Consider the following 25,451-nt stretch of genomic DNA (forward strand, 5'->3'; position numbering starts at 1 on the left):
CATGAACTGGAGGTATGCAGGTCCTGGAGCGGTGCAGGTCCTGGAGCTGTGCAGGTCCTGGAGCGGTGCAGGTCCTTGAGGTGTGCAGGTCCTGGAGGTGTGCAGGTCCCGGAGGTGTGCCGGTCCTGGAGGTGTGCAGGTCCCAGAGGTGTGCAGGTCCTGGAGAGGTGCAGGTCCTTGAGGTGTGCAGGTCCTGGAGGGAAGGAAGGCTACAGCCGACCACCTCCTGCAGAACGAAGGATCTGCCGCAGCATTGCCCTTGTGCTCGGCGGCGGCAGCAGCGAACTGGAGGGTGATGGAGGAGTCGAGGGCGGTGATGGCGGTGGTAAAAGCATCTGAGGTGTGTTAAACTCTTTCAACCTTCTCGATGAAGTCCTGATAGTCCACCACCGCCTCAACCGTCTCCAGAGCGTTGATGATTAACATCTCGACAGGACGTCTTTCCATCAAGGATCAGTTTGACGCCAAATCGAATGGGTTGACTCTCGTTGCCGGAACAATAACGGTTAGGTTAAAAAAAAACTTGGAAAAAAACCCTGAAAGGAGTCATCCTTTAAGGACGGCAGTTACAACCCTGTATAGTTAGAGATAAGATTCACAAACACACATAAAAATCCCCCAGAAAGAACGGGCTCGAGCGGAGATAGGGGAAAAGACAAAGAGAGAGCGATGGAGCTACGGTACCACTACCGCGAAACCCGAGTTCATCCTCCCAGTTCTCCCTGACTCACATTCCCGGTGAGACGCCAGTAGCCCTTTTCATTTCCTCCTCTCCATTACCATAAGGTAAACACAAACCTACCTCGGAATTTCCTGTTATTCCATACGGAGACGGTTAGCGTTCACTTAGCGCGGGCGAGTTTGCTCGAGTTTCAAGCCGCTTTAAATGCGTCCGGCGGACGGCCCCGCTTCTCATCGGTGCGGCGTTAATTTCACGTGTCCTCGAAACAGACGGCGGCGGACTTGTTCCCCTGCGTCGTCATAGGGTTTTTCTGGGGACCGTCAATGAGGGAGGGCCCTCCATCGACTTCTCATCTGTACGGCTTTCCCCGCAAACCTGGACCCGTGAGGGAAATCACTAATTCTAAGGATTATATTCTATGGACTAAGTGCAGCGCGTTAGACCAGACCATATTATCTTTGAACATTATTGCTATGCACTGTCACTGTACCTAACATGACACAATTTGTGTTTCTGTATTTTCTAGGGGGGTCTTTGGGGGTTATATTTTTTGTTCAATTCTTATTTATTTTTTTGACGTGAGCTGCTGTGACACAGCATTCTCCCTCCGGGGATGAATCAAGTATCCATCTATCTACCTTCAGCAGTGCTGCTCCCTTATAAATGATGTTTATACATATGTGTACATACCGCTTATATTTAATTTAATATTTTTTTTCCGCGGCCTGCAGTGTTCTGTCGAGAACATCTGTGGTCTTATCTTATCTCTGCCTTCTCAGGACGGACTCCAGAAACGCTGGATGAATCACGTCTGTCGTGCAGGAAACATGGCTTTGCATCATCATCAACAAGTCTCTCGGTGTTTATACTCACGGCTGGATCCTCATTTACCCCCTTTTTTCTTTTTGCTCTAAGTCGTAAAACTACATACATAACTTTTAGCTCTCCAAAAAAAAAAAAGAAAAGATTTATATAGTGAATGGGTCCTATTGTTTATCCTCGCAATGCAATTGGATGGTGAATGTGTTTATAGGTCCGGCCATCTGGCCATGAACTCACAACCTGCAAACTCTCCTTCAAGCTCATCTTCTTGTTTTATTGGACCGTATTTGACTCAAGACTCAAGTAAATAAAATGCCTTGTAATAATCACAATATATATGTATGTTTATAATTATATAGATTTTTTTGTGTCTAGAATATGTAGATATTTAGTTATTGTGGAACACATTCATCACATTTAAGTTTGAGCTTGTTATGTTTGTGTTGCAATTCTGCATATCTGGGTGAGGTTGGTAGTCAAATAGCACATACACATTACACGGGGACATTGCATTTCTCACATGTTGACATATGGAAACAAATACTAATAGAAATATGTCATTGATGATTCGCTTAACTCACTAAGTTCTAAATGTGTTTTCTCTGTTTAAATTTTGAGTTTAGACCAGAAATGAATAAATGAATAAATGATGTCTGGTTGCAATATTAAACCTCTCTGATCAGTATCTGATCAGTTAAAAAAAATAGAGTACATTTATCTGATCCTGGGCTTTGTTTGTTTGCCCAAATAGCTGCTTATTGCATTCAGCAGAGACAGGTGCTGAATGTTCTAAGATGTTTTGGGGATGCTTGTTGTATCGCTCAGGGACAGGTCAGAATGTTCCTGGATGTGGGGATGTAAGTGCTCTGGGTGATGCATGCCCTCCTTTTAGTACGATAAGTAGAGAGCATCATAGTCTGAGCTTTTTTTTTTCCCCCAACCCTTTGCTGGACCAGAACCTGTGCAGAAGATTCAATGCTGGGACAAAGCCACCAAAACCTACATTGTGGGTACCTACAACAAATGCATGGGAGGTGTGGTTTTGTTGGGACTCATTTGCAGGCAAATACAAGTTCCCCATGAGATCCTACCGCTGGTACATCTATTGTACATCTGCCACACCACTATCCTCACTGGGATCAACCTCTGGCTCCTCTACAAACTGCAAAGCTCTGAAGCTTTCTAAGAAAGGGATACAGGGGAGTTTCCGGCACAACTAGCATCCTCTCTCATCCTGGTGAGAATGTATTCATGCTATTAATCATTTTTTAAATTTCACCGTTTCACTATTTCACTGTATAATTTTCTGATTGATTCTGCTCTAATCCAATTCAGGTGAATAAAACTCTTAACACACGAAAAAGAGGGCGACCTGCCAAGAGATCATCTGCACACCCACCACTAGACGCAGGGAAGGACCTAATCGCACATTTCCCAGTGAAGATGAAGAGAGGACGCTGTAGACACTGCGATTAAGGATACACCAATACACCAACATGCTATGCAGCAAATGTGATTTTCGTCTTTGCTTTTCAGAGGAAAATAACTGTCTTTGGCACTATAAATGCAAATGAACATGGCTGAACACTCAAAGATGAAAGATGAAATTCAATTTTACACTTATTTTTTTTAATTAATAAATTACTGTTCATAAAAAATATGATTCTTGTGTTTATATTTTTCATACTGTTATGGGGCTAAAAATAAGCAATTAACCCTGCAAATGAGCCCTTAGTTGTTCTGTGTATTTGTTCAGACAATGTGAGTACAAATGCAGAAATTGTGCTCCGAACTAGGGGCCAATGCTGCAATATTACATTATCTCCCTAAAAACGTACTAAAACGTAAAAATTTGAAACCCCTTTAGTTTTGGCATCAGAGGCCTCCTACATCTGAAGGGTGAAAAAAAGTTTCATTTTTTCCTGTATTTGGGCTTTACAGGGTTTAACAATATTAGAGTAGTTTGCGATCGCGACAAGACACTGATCTTTTCAAATCTAAGCGAGTCTGGATTGGACCCAGGCCTTTCGAGCAGAGACAGGTCCGCCTGTTCAGCCCTTAACGACAGGGGGGGCTCCGCAGGGCCAACATTTCATCCGTAGATCTTATTTCTTCTTGTTATAGGATTTTTTTTGGGGGATTCTTTTTTAAGAAAAGAAAAGCAAACTCTTCCCTAATCTTGTTTAATGATAGCACCAATTCTTTATAATGATAGCTCTTTCAAAAAGGATGTTAGGTAGCGCTAGATCTTGGAAATTGGGGTTGGGGGTATAAGCAAAACCAACGCAATCCCTCAATGGGAAATATATCCTTTAAAACAAAGACGAGGGATGAAAGAGGAAACTACCCCAGTACATCTCAATATACCCAGGTTTTGGGATTTATTGTATTTGTGTGTGTGCACACATAAGAGTTCTGTCAGCCTTTGTGCCGTTGTACGTCTTGTAAATCCCACCGAAGCAAAGCACACAAAAACTCGGGTTCTGGTCATTTAACTGAAATGTTTATTCTATTAAACAGTACAGACCATGTAGGTAGGATTACTATTCAAAATAAACCCAAGCTTCTCTGTTTCTTTTTCCACCCAAATGGCGTTGTTAAATCAAGTTTGCGCTTTTCACCTTTTCTTCCACTTCCTCCCTCTTATAGGACACAGACATGATACACAGTTTGTAGACACATTGCATGGAAACAGGGAATGCATGAAGGTATAAAGTCGAAATAACAATGAGTCTCCAAAAGTTGGCCAAAAGCAACAAAGGAGACGAAAACGTCCAATTGGGTTGTGATGGTTCAATTTGGGGATCCCCTCCGCATTCGCATCATGAGATATTGCGAGAGTCTAACCCAGCAACCGAGGTTGTCGTTAAACCATCTCAAATGTGCAATTTTCAACGCTTCAATTTCATTTTGGATTCTGTGGCTAGACGAACGGAGTCAAATAAAAACAAACACAAAAATGAACACAATACAAGTCGGGGCAGTGGCGGCAGTGATATCTATGCGGTGCTTAAATAAAACATTCAAAAATATGTTGCATATGAAAAACAAATACAAAAAAAACCTAAAACATACACACAAATGGATTCACAGGTATCTCGAGACACAAAAGGACAACAATAATAATAACAATAATAAACTATTGCACAACGGAGGTAATAAAACACGAGTACAGCATGACGTACGACTTGCATGACCGGCAGCGGTCCGACGGACGACCCTAAATAGTACACGGTAGAGCAGGGGCTGAGGTATGACTACGACAGACTGGGCAGAAATAGAGGATGTGGAACAGACATGTGAGGAATCATCTTACTTGGCATTGAGTCATTGCACCATGCAAAGCCATGCACTAACCATATGTGGCTTGCGGAGCTAGTTCTGTCAGAAAACTTGCAAAACGAATGAAGATAGTTTTCAAACAAACCCAAGAGTTGCCTGTCAGAACCGTTATCCACGTCCCGTGGGTTTTCTGTTCAGGGCAGTAAAAAGTGTCCTCTTTTATAAAGACCCCGAGGCCTCGGTAAAATACTTAAAATAAGATACTACGCTGATATTCCTGGGACACTGAACTGCGGGCGCATCATTTATCAAGAGTTTTCTGATTTATGGCTCTGGGACTTTGTGAAATGCCCTTGGCGATTTTCGTTCAAGGGACCAGGGATTAATAGTTTTGTGGAGACTGTTTATTACCAAGATGTCCGCCGTGCCCGAGGACAGCAGTCAGGTGATACGAAACAGTGACCAGATTCACATTTGGAAAAATGTAAACAAACAAACAAAAAAAGGCAAGGGACTGCACAGCCCAGAGCCACAGGTATCACCGTATCTGCCTCCCGAAAGAAAAACCCCACCACACATCTGTTCTACATGATATATTTCTGCTTCTATCTGAACATTTCACAATGTTTTCGCTTTCCCAACGCGCGAGCCAAGACATCTGGCTGTGATTACAACACCACAGCCGGACTTGGGCCTAATTTTAAAAGGGCCGCTTTGACATTTCGTTATTTTTCTTCGCGGGGCTCCCTGTCACATTGGGGTGCAAAAAGTTCCATAAGTGGCACTTCAGCTGACCCCCCACCCCCAAAAAAACAAAAAGTACATTGGCATTAATGTTAACATGACTTGTTCAAACTAATGGGTGATACAAGCGGTAGGTTAGCCTTTTAGCTCGAGCCTCGCCGTGCCGGTTGGTTTTAATGACGAGCGTAAAACCAACCTAATGTGATTTGTTCTATACACCGGACGTCAAACTGAAACCTTTTTTTTTTTCCCCCCTGACACGGCCAAGCTCGCGACCAGGAAAAATAAAAAGGTTACGGTTGTAAATGTCAATGGATTCCTTTTGGGTTGTGATCGCTTAAAAGACAGAAATGTAACAGGGCGAGCTCTCATACCTCAAATACATGTTTGTAATGGCTACAGCAATGCATAATGCTTATGATATGTAAACAAACAAGGAAAAAAAAACAACCAAAAAAATAACTTCAAGGAATCCGCATTGCACTGGTCAGTCAGCATGACTGAACCATTTGATTACTGAATGGATACACACGTCATTGTTACTGTTTTCATGAAAATCTGAGATCTTTTCTGAGGTCGTTTTTAAGCGGTAACACGAATCTATATGAACTCCATCGGGGGAAGTCGGGCACAATACCTTGATATTTGGAAAGTTTTGCAGCACGTTATTTTTCCATTGTGAAAGCACTTGTCAAGTTACGCAACTGTACGCATCTTGTTGAATTTAACAGCTACCGCTCAAAATCACATTGGAGTCAATAAACTCCACGCGAGCAAGCGGTGATTTGACCAAATCGAACGTGAAGACAGCTCCTTCTACACGGTCGCAAGCACCAGTTCATGGAAAGTAACTCATTCTAAGTATCAAGGTATGGCTTTAAACAATGACGGAACAATTATACTTATTATATCAAATATGGCCGAAACGCCCTTGACACTAGTCCGTCTGTGGGGTGTACGATGGCAAAACATTGACTGAAAGCTTATGATTGGTTGTGAGCACATATATAATACACATATATAAGGAAAATAACATGGCATTTGAAGCGACAACAGAGGGGCTTGGCTCTTTCTAGTGGATTCGACCGCACTCCGATCCATATCGAGATTGAAATCTGCCATAAAAAGGACCACATGTCTAACTTCACTGCTAAGCTCAAGTGTCAGCTACAAGTTCAAGTAAAAGGGATAATTCAGGTAAAAAACAAAAAACAAAAAAAACAAACAAAGTGAATGGTTGAAGCCAAGTCGTAACACCAAACTATGGCTGCAAATAAGGAAAAAAAACAAAAAAAAATAACTATTCAAAATATTTCCAGTTCAATGAGTCATAGCATACACTAAGCCAAATTCAGCCTTTTTTTTTTTATAGCTGTCCATAACAACAACAAAAATTAACAAAAGCAAATAACAGTCAAAATTAATTAAATAATCAACACAGCATGGGGTGCAACCCCCTGTAAAAATTAGAGCTCTCTAAAATGTAAAACATAGGTAAAATATAGAAAACACTTCTGGTCTTTCCCTGGTCGCACCCTTCAGCTATCAGGTGTACTGTTGGCTTGTCACAGTATTAAGTTTGGAGGTAAACTTCCTTTTAGCCTTTCGTCTATGTACACTGGGCAGGAGGAGAGTCAAAGTGGCCCTTTACCAGGGCAAATAAAATATATCTGTACAATTTGTTGATGTCGGCTGACTTTTTTTTCCTTTTACTTAAGCCTGCCATTTTCATTTTACCCGTCACCTGGAGCACAAGGAGCAGTTTTATGTGTTAACAGCTGCTCGCATAAAAAGGCTTGTTTACGCCATCATTTGCTTCATTCAATCCCAATGAGCTACTAGCTTGAGTAAGGAATGTTAATACCAACAGCAAAAGAAAAACTGCCAACGTGACAAAGTGGCCGGGAAAACCAAAATATCAGACATATCCGTATGTATCTTATGTTCGTTCAAACGTCTTCTTTCACATAGTGGGAGCCATTTCCTGCTCATCCTAGAAGAGATTTGACATTTGAGGTTTTTTTAGTTTTTTTTTTTTATATTAGGTTTTGTTAAAGGATAGGCCCGCCATTTTTCGAAGCCAGACCTCATATTGATAAGATGTTGCTTCCGATCATTTAATAAGACCTCGGTGGAAAAACAGAGAACCTACCTAAAGCCCCCCCCCCCCCAATCTTTTTGAGCGCCGAAGCCATCTTCAGTTCCCAAATAATAAACTCTGTAAACAGAGTTGAACACTCTGTAGTCTCTCTGGCGCAGCCACTCAGCAATACTGAATTTCAATGTGGTCTTCTATACCGTCGCCAATTCAATGACATATCCATCGAATTGCAATTTAACATGGGAAAACCTTTTGGGGAAAACCTTGGCATTTTCATTTTTTTCTTTCATTCCCTAATTGTTACATGGCGAGGGAACGCCTGATTTAAGATCTTTTCTTTTTTGGAAAATAAATAGTGTCGAGCATCTCACATAGATATCAATATCTTTGCTAGCCATGAGCCGGGTACTTCGCTGAGCGTCAGCGTCACTCACCGGTTTCAACACAGGATACCGACAAATTCTGTCTTTTTCTCCAGAGACAGAAAAACGCGTTCCCCACAATATGACTTGACGTTTGGGGGAGAAAAAAATAAATAAAAATAAGACGCACACTGAATAAAAAAAAAAAAAAGAAGAAGAAAGTGAAGGTACTCCTTAAACGTCCGTCCATCGATCCAGGGGCTCCAGACACGGTCACATCGGCTGTCTTCACCATCACGGCGACGTCCAGCCGCCACAGTGCATAAACGCAACGCATTTAAACCACCTCCAAATCTTTTACGCTTCTTTCACATCCGCAAGTGATTTCGCCTGTTGTTGGTTCGAAACCCGTGGCAGTGTGTGTGTGTGTGTGTGTGTGTGTGTGTGTGTGTGTGTGTGTGTGTGTGGATAGTTCTGTTTCCTACAACTGGGGAGCGTGCTGCAACCCATCCAGAGGTTCAGTTTCAGTTAGGTATTTCCTTGTTTGTGTTCGTCATGGAGTAGATTACATGTGTATATACAGTATGCGTCTGTACTGTGGCTACCTGTGTGTGTGTGTGTGTGTGTGTGTGTGTGTGTGTGTGTGTGTGTGTGTGTGCGTGCGCGCACGTCATGCGTTGGACATCTCGGCCTTGCTGAGGGCAATGGCCAGCTCCAGGTCCTCCTGCTCCTGCTGCCGGAGTCGCTTCAGACGCTCGCGCTCAGCTCGCTCGCTCTCCCGCTTGGCCCACTCCAGTTGCTGGGCCTCGTTGCTGAACTGCAATAGTGAGCGGGAGAGTAGGGGGGGAGAGAGAGAGAGAGAGAGAGAGAGAGAGAGAGAGAGAGAGAGAGAGAGAGAGAGAGAGAGAGAGAGTGTACGGGAGAGAGAGAGGGTACGGGGGAGAGAGAGGATACCGGGGAGAGGAAGAGAGAGAGGGAGAGAGAGAGTGTACAGGGGAGAGAGAGAGAGCGAGAGAGGGTACGGGAGAGAGAGAGAGAGAGTGTACGGGAGAGAGAGAGAGAGGATACCGGGGAGAGGGAGAGAGAGAGAGAGAGAGAGAGAGAGAGAGAGAGTGTGTACGGGGGAGAGAGAGGGTACAGGGGAGAGAGAGGATACCGGGGAGAGAGAGAGAGAGAGAGAGAGAGTGTCCGGGGGAGAGAGAGCGAGAGGGTACGGGGGAGAAAGAGGATACCGAGGAGAGGGAGAGAGAGAGTGTACAGGAGAGAGAGAGAGCGAGAGGGTACGGGAGAGAAAGAGGATACCGGGGAGAGAGAGAGAGAGAGAGAGAGTGAACGGGGGAGAGAGAGAGAGCGAGAGAGAGAGTGTACGGGGGAGAGAGAGAGAGCGAGAGAGGGTACGGGAGAGAGAGAGAGAGAGACAGTGTACGGGGGAAAGAGAGGATACCGGGGAGAGGGAGAGAGAGAGAGTGAGGTACGGGAGAGAGAGAGAGAGAGAGAGAGTGTATGGGAGAGAGAGAGAGATAGAAAAAAAATAGGAGAGAGCATGAAAGAAGAGAGAGAGAACAACAGGAGTGAAAAGGAACAGAGGAAAAGAGACAGGGTGGAAAAAAGTTATTGTTGAATATACAATAGACATACACTGTATATATACATATGTATATATAAACTGGATATGATGTATATGCAATTTTTTGGTAATTTTTTGATCAATTGCAAAAAATGTAAGTTGTATGTAAATTAGTTATCATTTTGCTTTTAGTATGTTAACATGTGCACACTCAAGGTTGCCCAGCAGCACTACGACAAACAGCAGAAGTTGTCCATGGATGACGGCGTTTTATCTTTCGCACATTTAAAATATAAAAAGGCAAGTTTGGCAATCTGTTCCATCTTGTGAAGCGAGTACACCTGGCGATTATTTCACCAAGCTGGTAAGTACCAAAGACGAGCGGCTGCTACTGTGCTATCTACAGACGGAATGTTGTTTCTAATAGAACCGAACTCCCAAAATGGTGTTTTCCCTGTTCTTTACCTTCAGCCAACTAAACTATAAACTGATTGCTATTAACTATTTGCCGCAGTATTTTGCCGCATTATTTTGTATTTTGAGTCTTAGCCCACTGAATACCGATGTTTTAAACTGATATTTGTCAAAACAGGAAAAGTTTTTTAATTAATTTGAAAATATTATATTTTATTACATTTCTATATTTGAGAACATTTAACTCACAACCAAACTAATGAATAAAAACAAACACACAAAGAACTTATTGATAAAGAAATGTAAAAGATCATATTAAATTACTTTTGTTTTTACGAGTTCCAGTGAACGCATCATCACTTCCGAAACAAATTCATTTTCAAAGTTTCACTTGAACGCAGCATCGCTGCCTACTTGGAGAGCTGTGTTTGAACGGGAGTGTAAACAAACATGGATGGATTTATAATGCCTAGTCGGACTTCCACGCTTATTTTGGTGAGTAACTTAAAAGTAGTGTAAAACACACAAGTACAGGATACAGATAAATAATCAATATTTTTTTGTTTATCATACTTGTTTAAAAATTGGGACACCTCAGCTGCATAGATTGACTAAATATATACACCGATTAGCCACAACCCTAAAACCATCACTAATATCATGTAGCTCCCCCTTGTTTCACGAAATCAGCTCTGACCCGTCGTGTCATGGACTCCACAAGACCTCTGAAGGTGTCCTGAGGTATCTGGCATCAAGACCTTAGCAGCAGATCCTTTAAGTACTGTAAGTTGGGAGGTGGGGCTCCCATGGATCGGGCTTGTTGTTCCAGCACATCCCATCGATCCTCCGTCGGATTGAGATCTGGGGAATTTGGAGGCCAAGTCAACACCTTAAACTCTTTGTCAAGTTCCTCAAACCATTCCTGAACAATGTTTGCAGTGTGGCAGGGTGCATTATCCTACCGAAAGAGACCACTGCCATCAGGGAGTACTGCTGCCATGAAGAGATGTACTTGGTCTGCAACAATGTTTAGGTAGGTGGTACATGTCAAAGTTACACCACTTGAATGCCAGGACCCAAGGTTTCCCAGAAGAACATAGTCCAGAGCATCGCACTGCCTCCACCGGCTTGTCTTCTTCCCATAGTGCATCCTGGTGCCATCTCTTCCCCTGGTAAACGACGCACAGACACAGCCGCCCATCCACATGATGTAAAAGGAAAGGTGATTCATCAGATCTGGCCACCTTCTTCCATTGCTCCATGGTCCAGTTTTGCTAGTTATGTGTCGTAGGTGCTTTCAGTGGTGGACAGGGGTCAACATGGGCACTCTGACCGTCTGCAGCTACACAGCCCCACAGGCAGCGAGCTGTGATGCACTGTGTGTTCTGACACCGTCCTATCACAGCAGCATTGACTTTTTCACCAATTTGTGCTGCAGTAGCTCTTCTGTGGGATCTGACCAGACGGGCTAGCCTTTGCTCCCCACACGCATCAATGAGCATTGGGCGCCCACGACCCTGTCGCCGGTTCACCGGTTGTCCTTCCTTGGACCACTTTTGGTAGGTACTGACCACTGCATACTGGGAACAACCCACAAGACCTGTCGTATTGGAGATGCTCTGACCCAGTCATCTAGCCATCACAATGTGGTCCTTGTCAAAGTGGCTCAGATGCTTACACTTGCCCATTTTTCCTGCTTCCAACACATCGACTTCAAGAACTGACTGTTCACTTGCTGCCTAATATATCCCACCCCTTGACAGGTGCTGGAATAAGATGAAGAATGGTATTCACTTTACCTGTCAGTGGTTTTAATGTTGTGGCTGGCGTGCAGTGGGAAGAACAAGTATTTGATACACTGCCGATTTTGCAGCTTTTCCTACTTACAAAGCATGTAGAGGTCTGTCATTTTTATCATAGGTACACTTCAACTGTGAAAGACGGAATCTAAAACAAAAATCCAGAAAATCACATTGTATGATTTTTAAATAATTAATTTGCATTTTATCGCATGAAATAAGTATTTGATCACCTACCAACAAGTAATAATTCCGGCTCTCACAGACCTGTTGGTTTTTCTTTAAGAAGCCCCCCCATTCTTCACTCATTACCTGTATTAACTGTACCTCTTTGAACTTGTTAACTGTATAAAAGACACCTGTCCACACTCAATCAATCAGACTCCAACCTCTCCACAATGGGCAAGACCAGATAGCTGTCTAAGGACATCATGGGCTACAGCACAATAGGCAAGCAGCTTGGTGAAAAGGCAACAACTGTTGGCGCAATTATTAGAAAATGGAAGAAGTTCAAGATGACAGTCAATCTCCCTCGGTCTGGGGCACCACGCAAGATCTCACCTCATGGAGCCCCAATGATCATAAGAAAGGTGAAGGATCAGCCCAGAACTACACGGCAGGACCTGGACAATGACCTGAAGAGAGCTGGGACCACAGTACCAAAGAAAACCATAAGTAACACACTACGCCGTCATGGATTAAAATCCTGCAGCGCACGCAGGGTCCCTCTGCTCAGGCCAGCGCATGCCCAGGCCCGTCTGAAGTTTGGCAATGACCATCTGGATGATCCAGAGGAGGAATGGGAGAAGGTCATGCGGTCTGATGAGACCAAAATAGAGCTTTTTGGTTTAAACTCCACTCGCCATGTTTGGAGGAAGAAGAAGATGAGTACAACCCCAAGAACACCATCCCAACCGCGAAGCATGGAGGTGGAAACATCATTCTTTGGGGATGCTTTTCTGCAAAGGGGACAGGACGACTGCACCGTATCGAGGGGAGGATGGATGGGGCCGTGTATCGCGAGATCTTGGCCAACAACCTCCTTCCCTCAATAAGAGCATTGAAGATGGGGCGTGGCCGGGTCTTCCAGCATGACAACGACCCGAAACACACAGCCAGGGCAACGAAGGAGTGGCTCTGTAAGAAGCATCTCAAAGTCCTGGAGTGGCCTAGCCAGTCTCCAGACCTGAACCCAATAGAAAATCTTTGGAGGGAGCTGAAAGTCTGTGTTGCCCAGCGACAGCCCCGAAACCTGAAGGATCTGGAGAAGATTTGTATGGAGGAGTGGGCCAAAATCCCTGCTGCAGTGTGTGCAAACCTGGTTAAGAACTACAGGAAACGTCTGATCTCTAATTGCAAACAAAGGTTTCTGTACCAAATATTAGGTTCTGCTTTTCTGATGTATCAAATACTTATTTCATGCAATAAAATGCAAATTAATTACTTAAAAATCATACAATGTGATTTCTGAATTATTATTTTTTTTAGATTCAGTCTCTCACAGTTGAAGTGTACCTATGATAAAAATGACAGACCTCTACATGCTTTATAAGTGGGAAAACCTGCAACCTGCCTTGGTAGTGTATCAAATACTTGTTCTCCCCACTGTATATATAGACACACACAAAAAAAAAATATATTTTTTGTATTAAGCTCTGGGAACAGAGAATTATGAGAAAGCGATGGCACCAAACACTTTAATGGTGACACTTTATTCTCAAACGTCCTTACCTTGACTTTTTCAGGTCCTGTCGGAGGAGTGAATTACAAAACAGGCGTTATTTACAGGAAACGCAGGATTATTGGAATGATCCGGTTTCATTTAAGACAAGTCAAATGGATACCTGGACTTTTTCCCAGTCGAGGGATACATGGACATTCACAGCCTTGATATATAAATAAAGAATAAATACATATAATAAATAAAAACTGCAAACTGGAATTTTAAATATAGCAATGTACCAATAGCTAAACGGAAAAAGAACAGTGGGCTAGGAAATGTCCCGGAATCCCTTAAAAGTGGAAGAGTCACAGGGTGTGAGCAAAGCTAAAGGAAGTGGCACGTGGGCGTGAATTCAGAAATGCTCTACAAGCACGCACGCACGCACGCACGCACGCACGCACGCACGCACACACACACACACACACACACACACACACACACACACACACACACACACACACACACACACACACACACACACACACACACACACAGACACACAGACACACAGACAGACAGACAGACAAACAGAACTGGGTCGAAAAGTTCCTGAGGAATTAAATTAAGAGAATTCTGATCAATTACAGGAGAAAACCGTTTATATATTGACCTAGATCGGCAAGACAGAGCACAAGGAAACAACGCTTAGCCATTAAAAGTTCCCGCTTTTAAACTGAGGCAAACTTGATTGTATTTAAAGGAATTTAGCGAACTGCTGGATTAGCGGTATCCATGGCAGTGCTTTGTTTGTTTATTCAGTTTCGAAACATAGGATTTATCGCCCTGGGGGAAAGCGATTGCTATGAGACCTCAATAAAAGCACTTTAGCAGTTTCATTCTTGAATGTAAAATAATTGAGTCTGACCACAAATATTTCATTTGTGGACACTACAGTCTATAAAAGGACCCGTAATGGCTGGAAGCAGATTTCTTGGCTGTCTTGTCAAGGCGAACAACGGTCAGTCTACCACAGCGCACATGCAGGGGGACGGAGGCAAACACACGGTCAAGGACACGAGCGGCGAGCGGAAATAAAAGGCATTACCCATCAGGCCATGCGGGGGAGAGGACAGACTTGGAGCTCGGAGCTGAGGAGTGATACCGCTGCGGTCTCACATCAAACGGCGACCCCGCCTGTCCGCTCGTTTGTCTGTGACGTTTCAGTCAGGGAGTTTAAAGCGTGCCAATTTAAAAACTGATGCGGTCAATTTTTAAGGATCCCGAGCCATATTTAAAAGGATGTTTTGTATAAGCTACAGTGTCGCGGACCAGATGTTTGTTGTTTGCTTTCCGATAGCGAGCTCACAAACTCGCACCCGATACTTGAACCCAATGCCCGTGTAACCTTATTTTTGGAACTCAGTGACAGTTTCACGTAAATGAATTAATTCAGCATCAGCAAGTACCTAATAGCGATGACTTGATACTTGCACTTCCGTCTGGTATCTGTGCATCCCTAGTTAGAAGCGTGCCATTATCAGACGGCACAGAACGGTAATAAAAATGACACAATCTCTTCTGGATCTCCATTGTTTTTTGTGTGTGCCCTTCAACGACCCTGAGTTTATTTTCTAGCGTTCTTCTTCCACACACACACACACACGTTTATGCAGTTCATCAAAAACCACAGAAAGGGCTGACACCCTTTCCTGCACCACAGCAAAATAAACCACATCTGCAATGCAGGCTGTGCTACCGCTCCCACCTGTGCAGAGCACGATCGACCAGTGCCCAACTTTTCATGTTTGTGACGAATGTGTGTGCAGATAAAGCAATGTTGCCGAGAGCAAGTGGTCTCTACCTGCAACGAGGCTTTGCATCTTCACTTTCACATACATGGGATTGACCCAAGAGAAAACCTTGTTATAGAAGTGGCAAAGTGATAATGTTTTTTAAGGAGATGCAAAAGGCAGGGCTCATTCAAGGCTGGCTTATTAAGAGCTGCTTCCTTGTGTCCTCTTTCAGCAATAAAACAAGCGAGGGGGTGTATATACCTTATGCTGTAGATATTAACGGCCATGCTAATATGCAGTATAACAGCACAACCTTGTGTACGATATTGCTTAAAAACAACAGCTCTACAAACTGGGCTATTTATCAAGCATTGCTATTTGGTGTAAACAGATTGTGATTCTTGCTATATTGTGCACCGCCAACAAAGATAGGTACATTCCATTCCATTAGCGAGCAAAATGTTGCCGGCAACACGTTGTTTCTAGACTTCAGGCTAGCTAGCTATTTATGGTAACCTGTAAAGGGGACTGATACAAACAGTGAAGCATCCCAGTGCTGTTATACTGGATATCAGCACTGCTAGAACGCCTCATCTAACGAACATTAATAACGCCCGTTAATAATGCCCTTGATGGCATTAATACACATCAAACGGTGTATACATCTGAAAAGGGACTGTAACACTGTAACCTTGGGAGATGCGTTTCCTCCAATTCTTCAACAACATACCTTGCATATGCCACTTGTCTAAAATGATCTATAGTCACCAACCCACTGTTAGTCTCCTAGTAGGTATTGACATTTGACTAAATTGACCACGTAGTGGTTTGTGCACTGCCTGATAGTGGACAGAGCATTCAGCCCTGGGAGGGTTCGACAACAGTATCAGTCATCTCAACTTACAGAGCTCAAGTCTGCCAAAGCCAGGGTACGGCGGTTAGGGGGCTTTACTTGATGCCGAGGACAAGACGAAGGGGTCTTTGCCGCTGAAGGGGTCTCCCAGGCCTTTTTTGCTCTGGAAGGGGTCGACGGCCTCCACCACAAATGGCTGGAAGGGGTCCGTCAGGGGTTTGGACGGGTCGGCGGACATGCTGACAGGGGTGCTCTTACCTGGAGGCGACAAGGAAGAAACAAACAAAAACAAGAGGTCTTTGTGAGAAAGGCTGAAGATTGGGGGGGGGGCGGGGGCGATTGGGAGCCAGGAACTGGGTGAGGCGGGAGATCTCCCAAATGGAACATTAAATTAGTTTTCTTTTTTTTTTTGTTGACCTCTTGCCACAACAGAAAGTTGTTACTGAAACTCTAAACATTTCTTAGCGAAAGCAGTTCGGCACTGCTCCTGGCTGTGCCCCCGGAGGTGTGTGTGTGTGTGTGTGTGTGCAAGCATGTGTTGTAGTGTGGTGTGTTGCGTGACTAATAAAGACTGTTTCTTCTTCTTCTTCTTCACTGAGAAATGTATATATGTATGTATGTGTGTGTGTATGTATATATATATATATATATATATACATACACACACACACATATATATATAAACACAGATAAACACATTTATATGCACACATAGATACACACACACATATGTATACATATATATATATATAAACATAGACACACACACACACACACACACACACACAGACACACACACACACACACACAGCGGGTCGTCTAGTTAGCAGAAGGTTGCTGGTTCGATCCCAGGCTCCTCCTGGTAGTGTGCTGATGTGTGTGCTGATGTGTCATGGGGAGCACGACACTTAACCCCCTAACCGCTCCCCAGGCGCCTCTAAATGGCAGCCACTGCTCCTAGATACGTCAGATACTAGGATGGGTAAATGCAGAGAAATTGCGAATTTCCCCGTTTTGGGACTGAAAAGGGTATATAAATATATAAAAGTAAATTACAAAATGCAAAGTCTGTAAATGTAACATTCTCACAGTTCTGTGGCGGAAATGACACAGAGAAGACAAGCTGCTTCTAGGTGGAGGGGGGTCACAAAAACAATTTATCACAGGCCTTGAGGTTCACTTATCTATAGAGGATGTGAATCAATCAACAGCATTGGTTAACCGGGGATCGGCTCCATTTTTCACAGCTAGAACGCCGCCCCCCCCCCCCCCCCCCCTTTTAATACAGGTGACAAAGGTCATAATTTTGATGACATTCCCATGTGAAAAATTGAAGCTTTCTCACAACCTCTACACTCCCCCTCCCTACCGTTCTAATAATACCTCAATGTATAATAATAATAATAATAATAATAATAATAATAATACCTCTTTCTTGCGATACTGAAAATATATATCCACCTACTTTATAACCAATCATTTGAACCATCCCAAATAAGCCAAACCAAAAGTGCCATTCTGCAGCGTTTGATTTCAGATGATCTTCTGCCAAGCTTGCTTATGGTTTCCACCCACAATACCAGAGGCCACTGTGGTTCACCAGTTTTACCAGACGCAGACCGATATCCGCACTTAAATCTTCAATAATCAATCTCGCCAGGCTTCAAAATATTGAGGATACATTCAGCAACAGATGCAAAGGATCTAAAAAGATAAAAGTTTTGGTTGCATCACAAACCCCCTTTTCTGATACAACCACAAAATGTTCCCCAACAACTATTTTCCGCTAATCTGCTTATCAGTCAAATTGAGCATCCAGTGAACGGAAAAACAAGAAGCACTTCCTCTGCCGCGTGGCGTCACGCTGACATTATCGGTGAGGGTGGCAGAGCATCGTGGGAACATTGACATGGGCTCCACTGCTGGTGGAGGTGTTAACCACGGGGACCAGTCAAACTGCTGTCTTCGTGGGTTTATTTATATACTTGTCGTGTGTACGCAGTGTTACACAGGCCCCGCCATCTGAGTAAAAAGGGCACGGGGTCATTTCACACAGTTTAATGCATGGCAATCAGTTTCTCCATTACAGTAAACTGGATACCACATACTTAAAAGAAACTAACCAACCAAAAAAAACAAAAAAACATAAGCACACAATACCAGCCACAAGTTTGGACACACCTACTCATTCAAAAGTTTTTTCTTTACTTTTAGTATTTTCTACATGGAAGAAGAATAATGAAGACATCAAATATATGAAATAACACATATAGAATTATATAGTAACCAAAATAGTGTGAAACAAATCAAAATATATTTTATATTTTAGTTTCTTCAAAGTAGCCACCCTTTGCCTTCACAAAATCTTTGGTCACTCATGGCATTCTCTCAACCAGCTTCATGAGGTAGTCACCTGTAATGCTTTTCCAACAGCCTTGAAGGAGTTCCCACATATGCTGAGCACTTTTTCCTTCACTCACTTCCTTCACACACTCCACTCACTTCCTTTCAGACTCATCCCAAACCATCTCAGTTGGGTTTGGTCGGGTGATTGTGGAGGCCCGGTGATCTGATGTGGTACTCCACCACCCACCTTGGTCAAATAACCCCTACGCAGCCTGGAGGGTTGTTTTGGGTCATTGTCCTGTTGAAAAACAAATGATGGTCCCACTAAGCCCAAATAGCATATCGCTGCAGAATGCTGTGGTAGCCGTGTTGGTTAAGGATGCCCTGAATTCTAAATACCTGCAACGAACACCCGGAAAGCTATGGGCCCAGATGGCATATTTGGGCGAGTACTGAAGTCCTGTGCTAACCAGCTAGCCCCGGTGTTCACTAGGATATATAAGGCCTCCCTGGCCGAGTGGGTGGTCCTGAGCTGCTTCAAGAGGACCACCATCATTCCTGTTCCAAAGATCGCCTCTCTAGCCTGCTTGAATGACTACCGTCCGGTGGCCCTCGCCTCGTTGGTCATGAAGTGCTTCGAGAGGCTGATTAGAGAGAGAGGCTCCCTCCCCCGCACCTTGGACCCGCTGCCGTTTGCGTACCAGCCAAACACGGACAATGCGGTCTCACAGGTACTGCACAGCACGCTCACGCACCTGGATGGCCAGAAGGGGGCCTATGTGAGATTGCTGTTCATCGACTATAGTTCAGCTGTTACCATAGTCCCCACCAGACTAGCTGTCAAGCTGCGGGAGCTAGGACTGAGCACTCCGATGTGTGCCTGGATCCTGGACTTCCTCACAGCCAGGCCCTAGGTGGTTACATATAACATAACATTACACATAATACATTTAGCAGACGCTTTTATCCAAAGCGACTTACAATTATTCAAACACCGATGGACGCAGCCATCAGGAGCAATTAGGGGTTAAGTGTCTTGCTCAAGGACACTAGAGCATGCGAGCAGGAGGAGCCTGGGATCAAACCAGCGACCTTTACAAGACAACCAGCTCTACCTCCTGAGCTACCATCCCCTACTCCTGAGCTACCATCCCCATTTCCAGCTCCCTCACACGATCGCTGCGTCCTCAGCCCCCTACTGTACTCCCTGTACACACATGACTGTGTGGCCAGGTCCAGCTCAAACACCATCATCAAGTTTGCTGACGACACCATCGTGGTGGGCCTGATCACTGACGATGACGAGAAGGCCTACCTTGAGGAGGTGGCTGACCTGTCACACTGGTGCAGGGACAACAGCCGCCTCCTGAACATCAGCAAAACTAAGGAGCTGATTGTGGACTTTAGGAGGGGATTACAACCGAGGACGCACGCGCCGTTGGTGATTAATGGGACTTGTGTTGACAGGGTGAGCAGCTTCAAGTACCTGGGAGTCCACATCACAGAGGATTTAACATGGACTTTACATACAGACACTCTGGTGAGAAAGGCGAGGTTGTGTCTTTACCACCTCAGGCAGCTAAGGAAATTCCGGGTCTTGGAGGAGATCCTCAAGTCCTTCTACTATGGAGCGGTGGAGAGCATCCTGATCACTGCTTGGTTTGGGAACTGTACTGCTCAGGACAGGTGGGCCCTGCAGAGGGTGGTGCGTTCAGCCAACGTACCACTGGAACTACCCTCCCCTCCCTGCACCACTCATACACCAGGAGGTGTAGTAGCAGAGCCCTCAGGATCATGAAGGATCCTCACCACCCCAACAACAGACTGTTCCAGCTGCTGCGGTCAGGCAAGCTCCTCCACAGTCACACAGCGAGAACAGAGAGACTGAGAGAGTTTCTTCCTGCAAACCATAAGGACTGTCAATGCTGACCTCACCAGGGGTCCCAACAAAAAGCACTGTTGGCTGACTGCCTCATGAGCTGGTCGAAAGAATGCCAAGAGTGTGCAAAGCCGTCATCAAGGCAAAGGGCTGCTAATTTGATGAATCAAAAATGTATTTTGAGTTGTTTAACATGTTATTGGTTACTACATACATGTTATTTTATAGTTTTGATGTTCTCATTATTATTTTACAATGTAGAAAACAGTAAAAATAAAGAAAACCCCAAATGAGTAGGCCTATCCAAACATTTTATTAGGAACACCTGTACACCTACTTATTCATGCAATTATCTAATCAGCCAATCATGTGGCAGCAGTGCAATGTATAAAATCATGCAGATATGGGTCAGCAGCTTCAGTTTATGTTCACGTCAACCATCAGAATGGGGAAAAAATGTGATCTCAGTGTTTTCGACCGTTGCCAGACAGCGTGTTTGAGTATTTCTGTAACTGCTGATCTCCTGTGATTTTTTTACCCACAACAGTCTCTAGAGTTTACTCAGAATGTTGCGAAAAACAAAGACATCCAGTGAGCGGCAGTTCTGCGGATGAAAAACGCCTTGTTGATGAGAGGTCAACAGAGAATGGCCAGACTGGTTCCAGCTGACAGAAAGGCTACGGTCACTCAGATAACCACTCTCTACAATTGTGGTGAGCAGAAAAACATCTCACAATGCACAACACGTTGAACCTTGAGGCGGATGGTCTACAACAGCAGAAGACAACATCTGGTTCCACTTCTGTCAGCCGAGAACCGAAAGCCGCGTCTCCAGTGGGCACAGGCTCACCAAAACTGGACAGTTGAAGACTGGAAAAAAAATCTAACCTGATCTGATGAATATCGATTTCTGATGAGGCACACAGACGGCTGGGTCAGAATTTGGCGCCAACAACATAAATCCATGGACCCAACCTGCCTTGTGTCAACAGTCCAGGCTAGTGGAGTTAGTTTAATGGTGTGGGGAATTTTTTCTTTGCACACTTGGGGCCTGTTAATACCAATCAATCATCGTTTGAATGCCACAGCCTATTTGACCACAGTATTGTTGCTGACCAGGTGCATTCCTTCATGGCGACAATTTAGCCATCTTCCAATGGCTACTTCCAGCATGATAATGCACCATGTCACAAAGCAAAAGTCGTCTCAGACTGGTTTCATGAACATGACAATGAACTCAATGTTCTTCAGTTTCCTTCCCAGTCACTGGATCTGAATCCAACAGAACACCTTTGGGATGTGATAGAACGGGAGATTCGCAGCATGAATGTGCATCCGACAAATCTGCAGGGATTGTGTGACACAATCATGTCAACATGGACCAGAATCTCAAAGGAACGATTCCAACATCTTGTGGAATCCATGCCAAGAATAATTGAGGCTGTTTTGAGAGCAAAGGGAGGCTCTACCCAGTATATACACAGACCTGCCAACCCGGGGAAAATATTTTGAGTACCACAACAGTGTAACATGGAGTCGCGTGGTGCTTGAGTCACTGCAGATAAATGACTCCATCAGTCATTCACACCGTAGCGTCTGGTAACGAGGCTCATCACATGGTATGGGAGCTACTACGGCTAACTATATACAGTATACTACTATATACAGTATACAAACTATATACAGTATAAAAATGTATGTCTTTAGGATATACCCCTTGAAATGCATCATCTCGTAAAGTCCGGCCGATTCTGATTTGGGGCGATTCAGAACTTAAATTACATTTTATGTTCATAATAAAACATTGACTTTTAAATACATTTTACATTGTGGTCCGGTTCATTCTCATTCTCTCTTTTTTGTTGCCTCAACTACGCAACCACGTTACAGTACGTTGGTATCGGGTTGCCGGAACATTTTTACAAGTACAGTACATGAGCACAGTATCAGGCTTGTAAATTTTACCGGCACAGAATTGGATATATCTGATATCTGACACTGATCGGTCACCGGTCATGGCTGATCAAGCTGAAAACCGGCCGATTCCGGTCACCGGCCGATCGATTGCGTATCTCATGTTTCATGTGTTGACATAGGGGTCACATTTTTGTGCTCGGTTATTATTCACCCACTTCCCATTTAACCTCAGCAGTGTAGCGCTACGCCTCTTGCATAATAAAGTACGGCTGCGCTCACCGCGCTGCATGTCAGTGGATGTTGAGTGAGTGAGAGGGAGAGGGGGAGAGGGCTTACAGAACCACAAGCACAAGGTCACAGCATCCGGTCCAATCCAAGGGACGGAGCTTAAATACGGAATTGTTCTGTATTGATTGACGTTTTCCGTAATTCAATTTCAATAATATATATGTATTGCGTGGTTGGTACACAAAATGCGTGCAGATAGGCAGGTCTGTATACACACATACAGTATGCATAAAAACATCCATATATGCATATATATGGATAGGCATTTATATAGAAAGGTAGGAAATCAAATAAATGGTACGTGCGGAGGTTTTTCCAGGCCAGATGGATTTACGCGTGTCCATCGATAAACCACTCTCAACAACGCTGGCCCACTGACACACACACACACACACACACACACACACACACACACACACACACACACACACACACACACACAAAAGAGGAAGCATACCAGGGTGTGTACTGACAACACTTGAGGCAAACCGCAGATAATACACTCTGACACATCACTTTTGCAGGCACCTGCGCTCACTTGCCTCGCAAAACACAGTTGTTTTTTCCCAACACTGGGGGTAGTTGCATTTCAACACGGAGTAATACGAATGAATAGCAGATATTGCCGCAATAATCATTGTCGTGCTCCAAATAAACAGTCCAGTGTTTTAGTCCAGTCGCTGAGTCGTCAACAAACTGTTAAGTCATTTAAACAACGTTTTGACATATTGATTATTTTCACGTCGATATGACGACGATTGCAGAGGGAAGTGATGAGGGAATCCATGCTGATGTCATCGACAAACATGGTCCTGGGAAATAGCAAATTCACTCCTTCAGTACCTCTTCTACTATTGGGAATTGATGAGCAAATTGCTGATTACAATAAGGGCTGCTGCCAAATAAAGATAAGGAAAAGGAAACTGCACATAAATGCCAATAAAAACGTTACCTTTTATTTGTTAACTGAATGACCCTGTTCATTTACAATAAAAGCAAACCTGAGTGAGCTGTTTGCATATACTATTTTGTCGCTGCGTCAATTGGTAGACTTTGAATTTGACATTTGACTTGTGCTGCGGATCAAGTTGTCCAAAATATCAGAAATAAATTACCCATTGGTTCCAATGCATTCTAAGGGAGCAGTCCTCCAGCCAAGTCACAAAATCTCGGAGGTGCACGACCTAGTGCCCCGGCGTGGCGGAGGTGGTGATGTCGTTTGCGTCAGGCGCTCCCTTGCGCCCTTGCCACCTTTTAATTTGCACTGAAATGTGGTATACAGAACATCGTTCTCCCGGTGTCGGCGTCCCCTCGTCAGGTGCATTTCCCGGGGACGCAGACTCGGTTATCCTATGCCTGGGCAGCGGCATTTAAAATATGATTTGATTATTGTAGAATGTGATTAACGGTTTCAAATGGCTCTTATAATAAACGCAATATATTTATAATACACGCAATTTTCTTCTGACTTTTAGACAAGCCGACTAGTCTGAGTTTACACTTCTGTTTAAACATCTAGGAAATTAGTCGGGAGGTTAGGATTATCCCTATTCTGAATGTGTCGGTACAACCAGCAAAGAGAAAATTAGTTTCAAATAACATAATGCTTAGGGTAACAATTATGGTCTCTGAATGAAAGTCACTTTTAGAATGAATATAATGTCGAAATGGGGGCTGGGCTGGGTCACCCCCAAATAATTTTTAAACTGCAATGTTAAATTGTCAAAATATCTGGAGTTATGAAGCCTTCGTAAGAAGTGTCCTACAGTTTAGGTCAGCCTCCCTCTCGCTTGCTCTCTCTATCAACTTGATGATTTTCAGGTTAAACACAGGACAGGCGAGCACCGGCCTCGATGTGAGGATGACACCGTGTTATCTATTTCGTAGCCACAATGACACTCTTTCCTGTTCTCTGATCAAAAAAAAAAAAAAAAAATGAAAAATACAAACAACCTGGCCCTCACCGCTCTCCAAGTAAATATCTCACCAGGTCCTGAGTGCAAGTGAGTTACCACCGTGTGTGTGTGTGTGTACACAGTCGTGAAACTGTGTGTGGGCAGGTGTGTGTGTGTGTGTGTGTGTGTGTGTGTGTGTGTAACAGTGAGTGCTGTGTCTATGACAAACTACCAACTCTACCCTGAAGAATTTACAAGGGAGAGAACAACAAGATTCACAGCTATGTACTATCCACAGTTACTTCACACAGAGGACCAGAGAATAACCCTTTTGAACTTTTGGAATTTCCGTATATTTGACCAAAGAGGTGATCGTATCTTCATCTAATTACTAACACTATATCAAGAGAACGCAATTGCACAAAACACGAAAAATATACTTTTTCATTTCTTTAATGAGCAAAGCAATCCAAAAATCGAATGTCTTCATCGAAAATAAGGTATGATAAAGGTATGATACCCTATGTGAATAACAGTTTACTTGAAGGAATAACTGGGGTCATGACCCAAGACAACGACCCAAATTACACAAGTTTTGGAAGGTTTTGGAATGGCCAAGGTTCAAAGTCGGGACCTCAACCCAATAGAAATGTTACAGTAGGGCCTGGTTGCCCAAAGCAAAGGTTCACATACTTTTTCTGAAACAGCTTCGCCGTTGGATCGCTTTGCTCATAAATATATAAGTAAAATGTTGTTTTCTGTTATTTGTTTATTTGGTTCCCTTTATAAATTTTAGGGACTTTGGATGCAGATCTGATCAGATTCGAGGTCCGATTTATGCAGAAATGCGGGAAATCTAAAAGATTCAACAAACTAGTAGCACTAGTTCAAGCACCACTGAACGTCTAGTTCACATTAGAACACTTCCGCATCCACCGCAATTTCTTGCACATTTCACTGTTCTACAAAATAGTGAGTAAATAAATATCAAACAGCAGCTGTGATGAAACCGTGACCATATCTTGGAGCATACAACGATCAGCC

General features: G+C 43.8%; 1 protein-coding gene across 1 annotated transcript in view; it reads right to left on the reverse strand.

Moving 5' to 3' along the window:
* Nucleotides 1–8,663: 8,663 nt before the first annotated feature.
* Nucleotides 8,664–25,451, reverse strand: part of eps15l1a (epidermal growth factor receptor pathway substrate 15-like 1a) — a gene marked incomplete at both ends in the record, with an annotated part of 59,898 nt that continues 43,110 nt past the window's right edge. The window contains 3 exons of the mRNA XM_080012714.1: nucleotides 8,664–8,810; nucleotides 13,505–13,521; nucleotides 16,182–16,340. Of these exons, the coding sequence (XP_079868840.1) occupies nucleotides 8,664–8,810; nucleotides 13,505–13,521; nucleotides 16,182–16,340 (323 nt within the window). The remainder of the gene's footprint in view (nucleotides 8,811–13,504; nucleotides 13,522–16,181; nucleotides 16,341–25,451) is intronic.

This window comes from Zeus faber (assembly GCF_960531495.2).
Source record: "Zeus faber genome assembly, chromosome: 1".
NCBI lineage: Eukaryota > Metazoa > Chordata > Actinopteri > Zeiformes > Zeidae > Zeus > Zeus faber.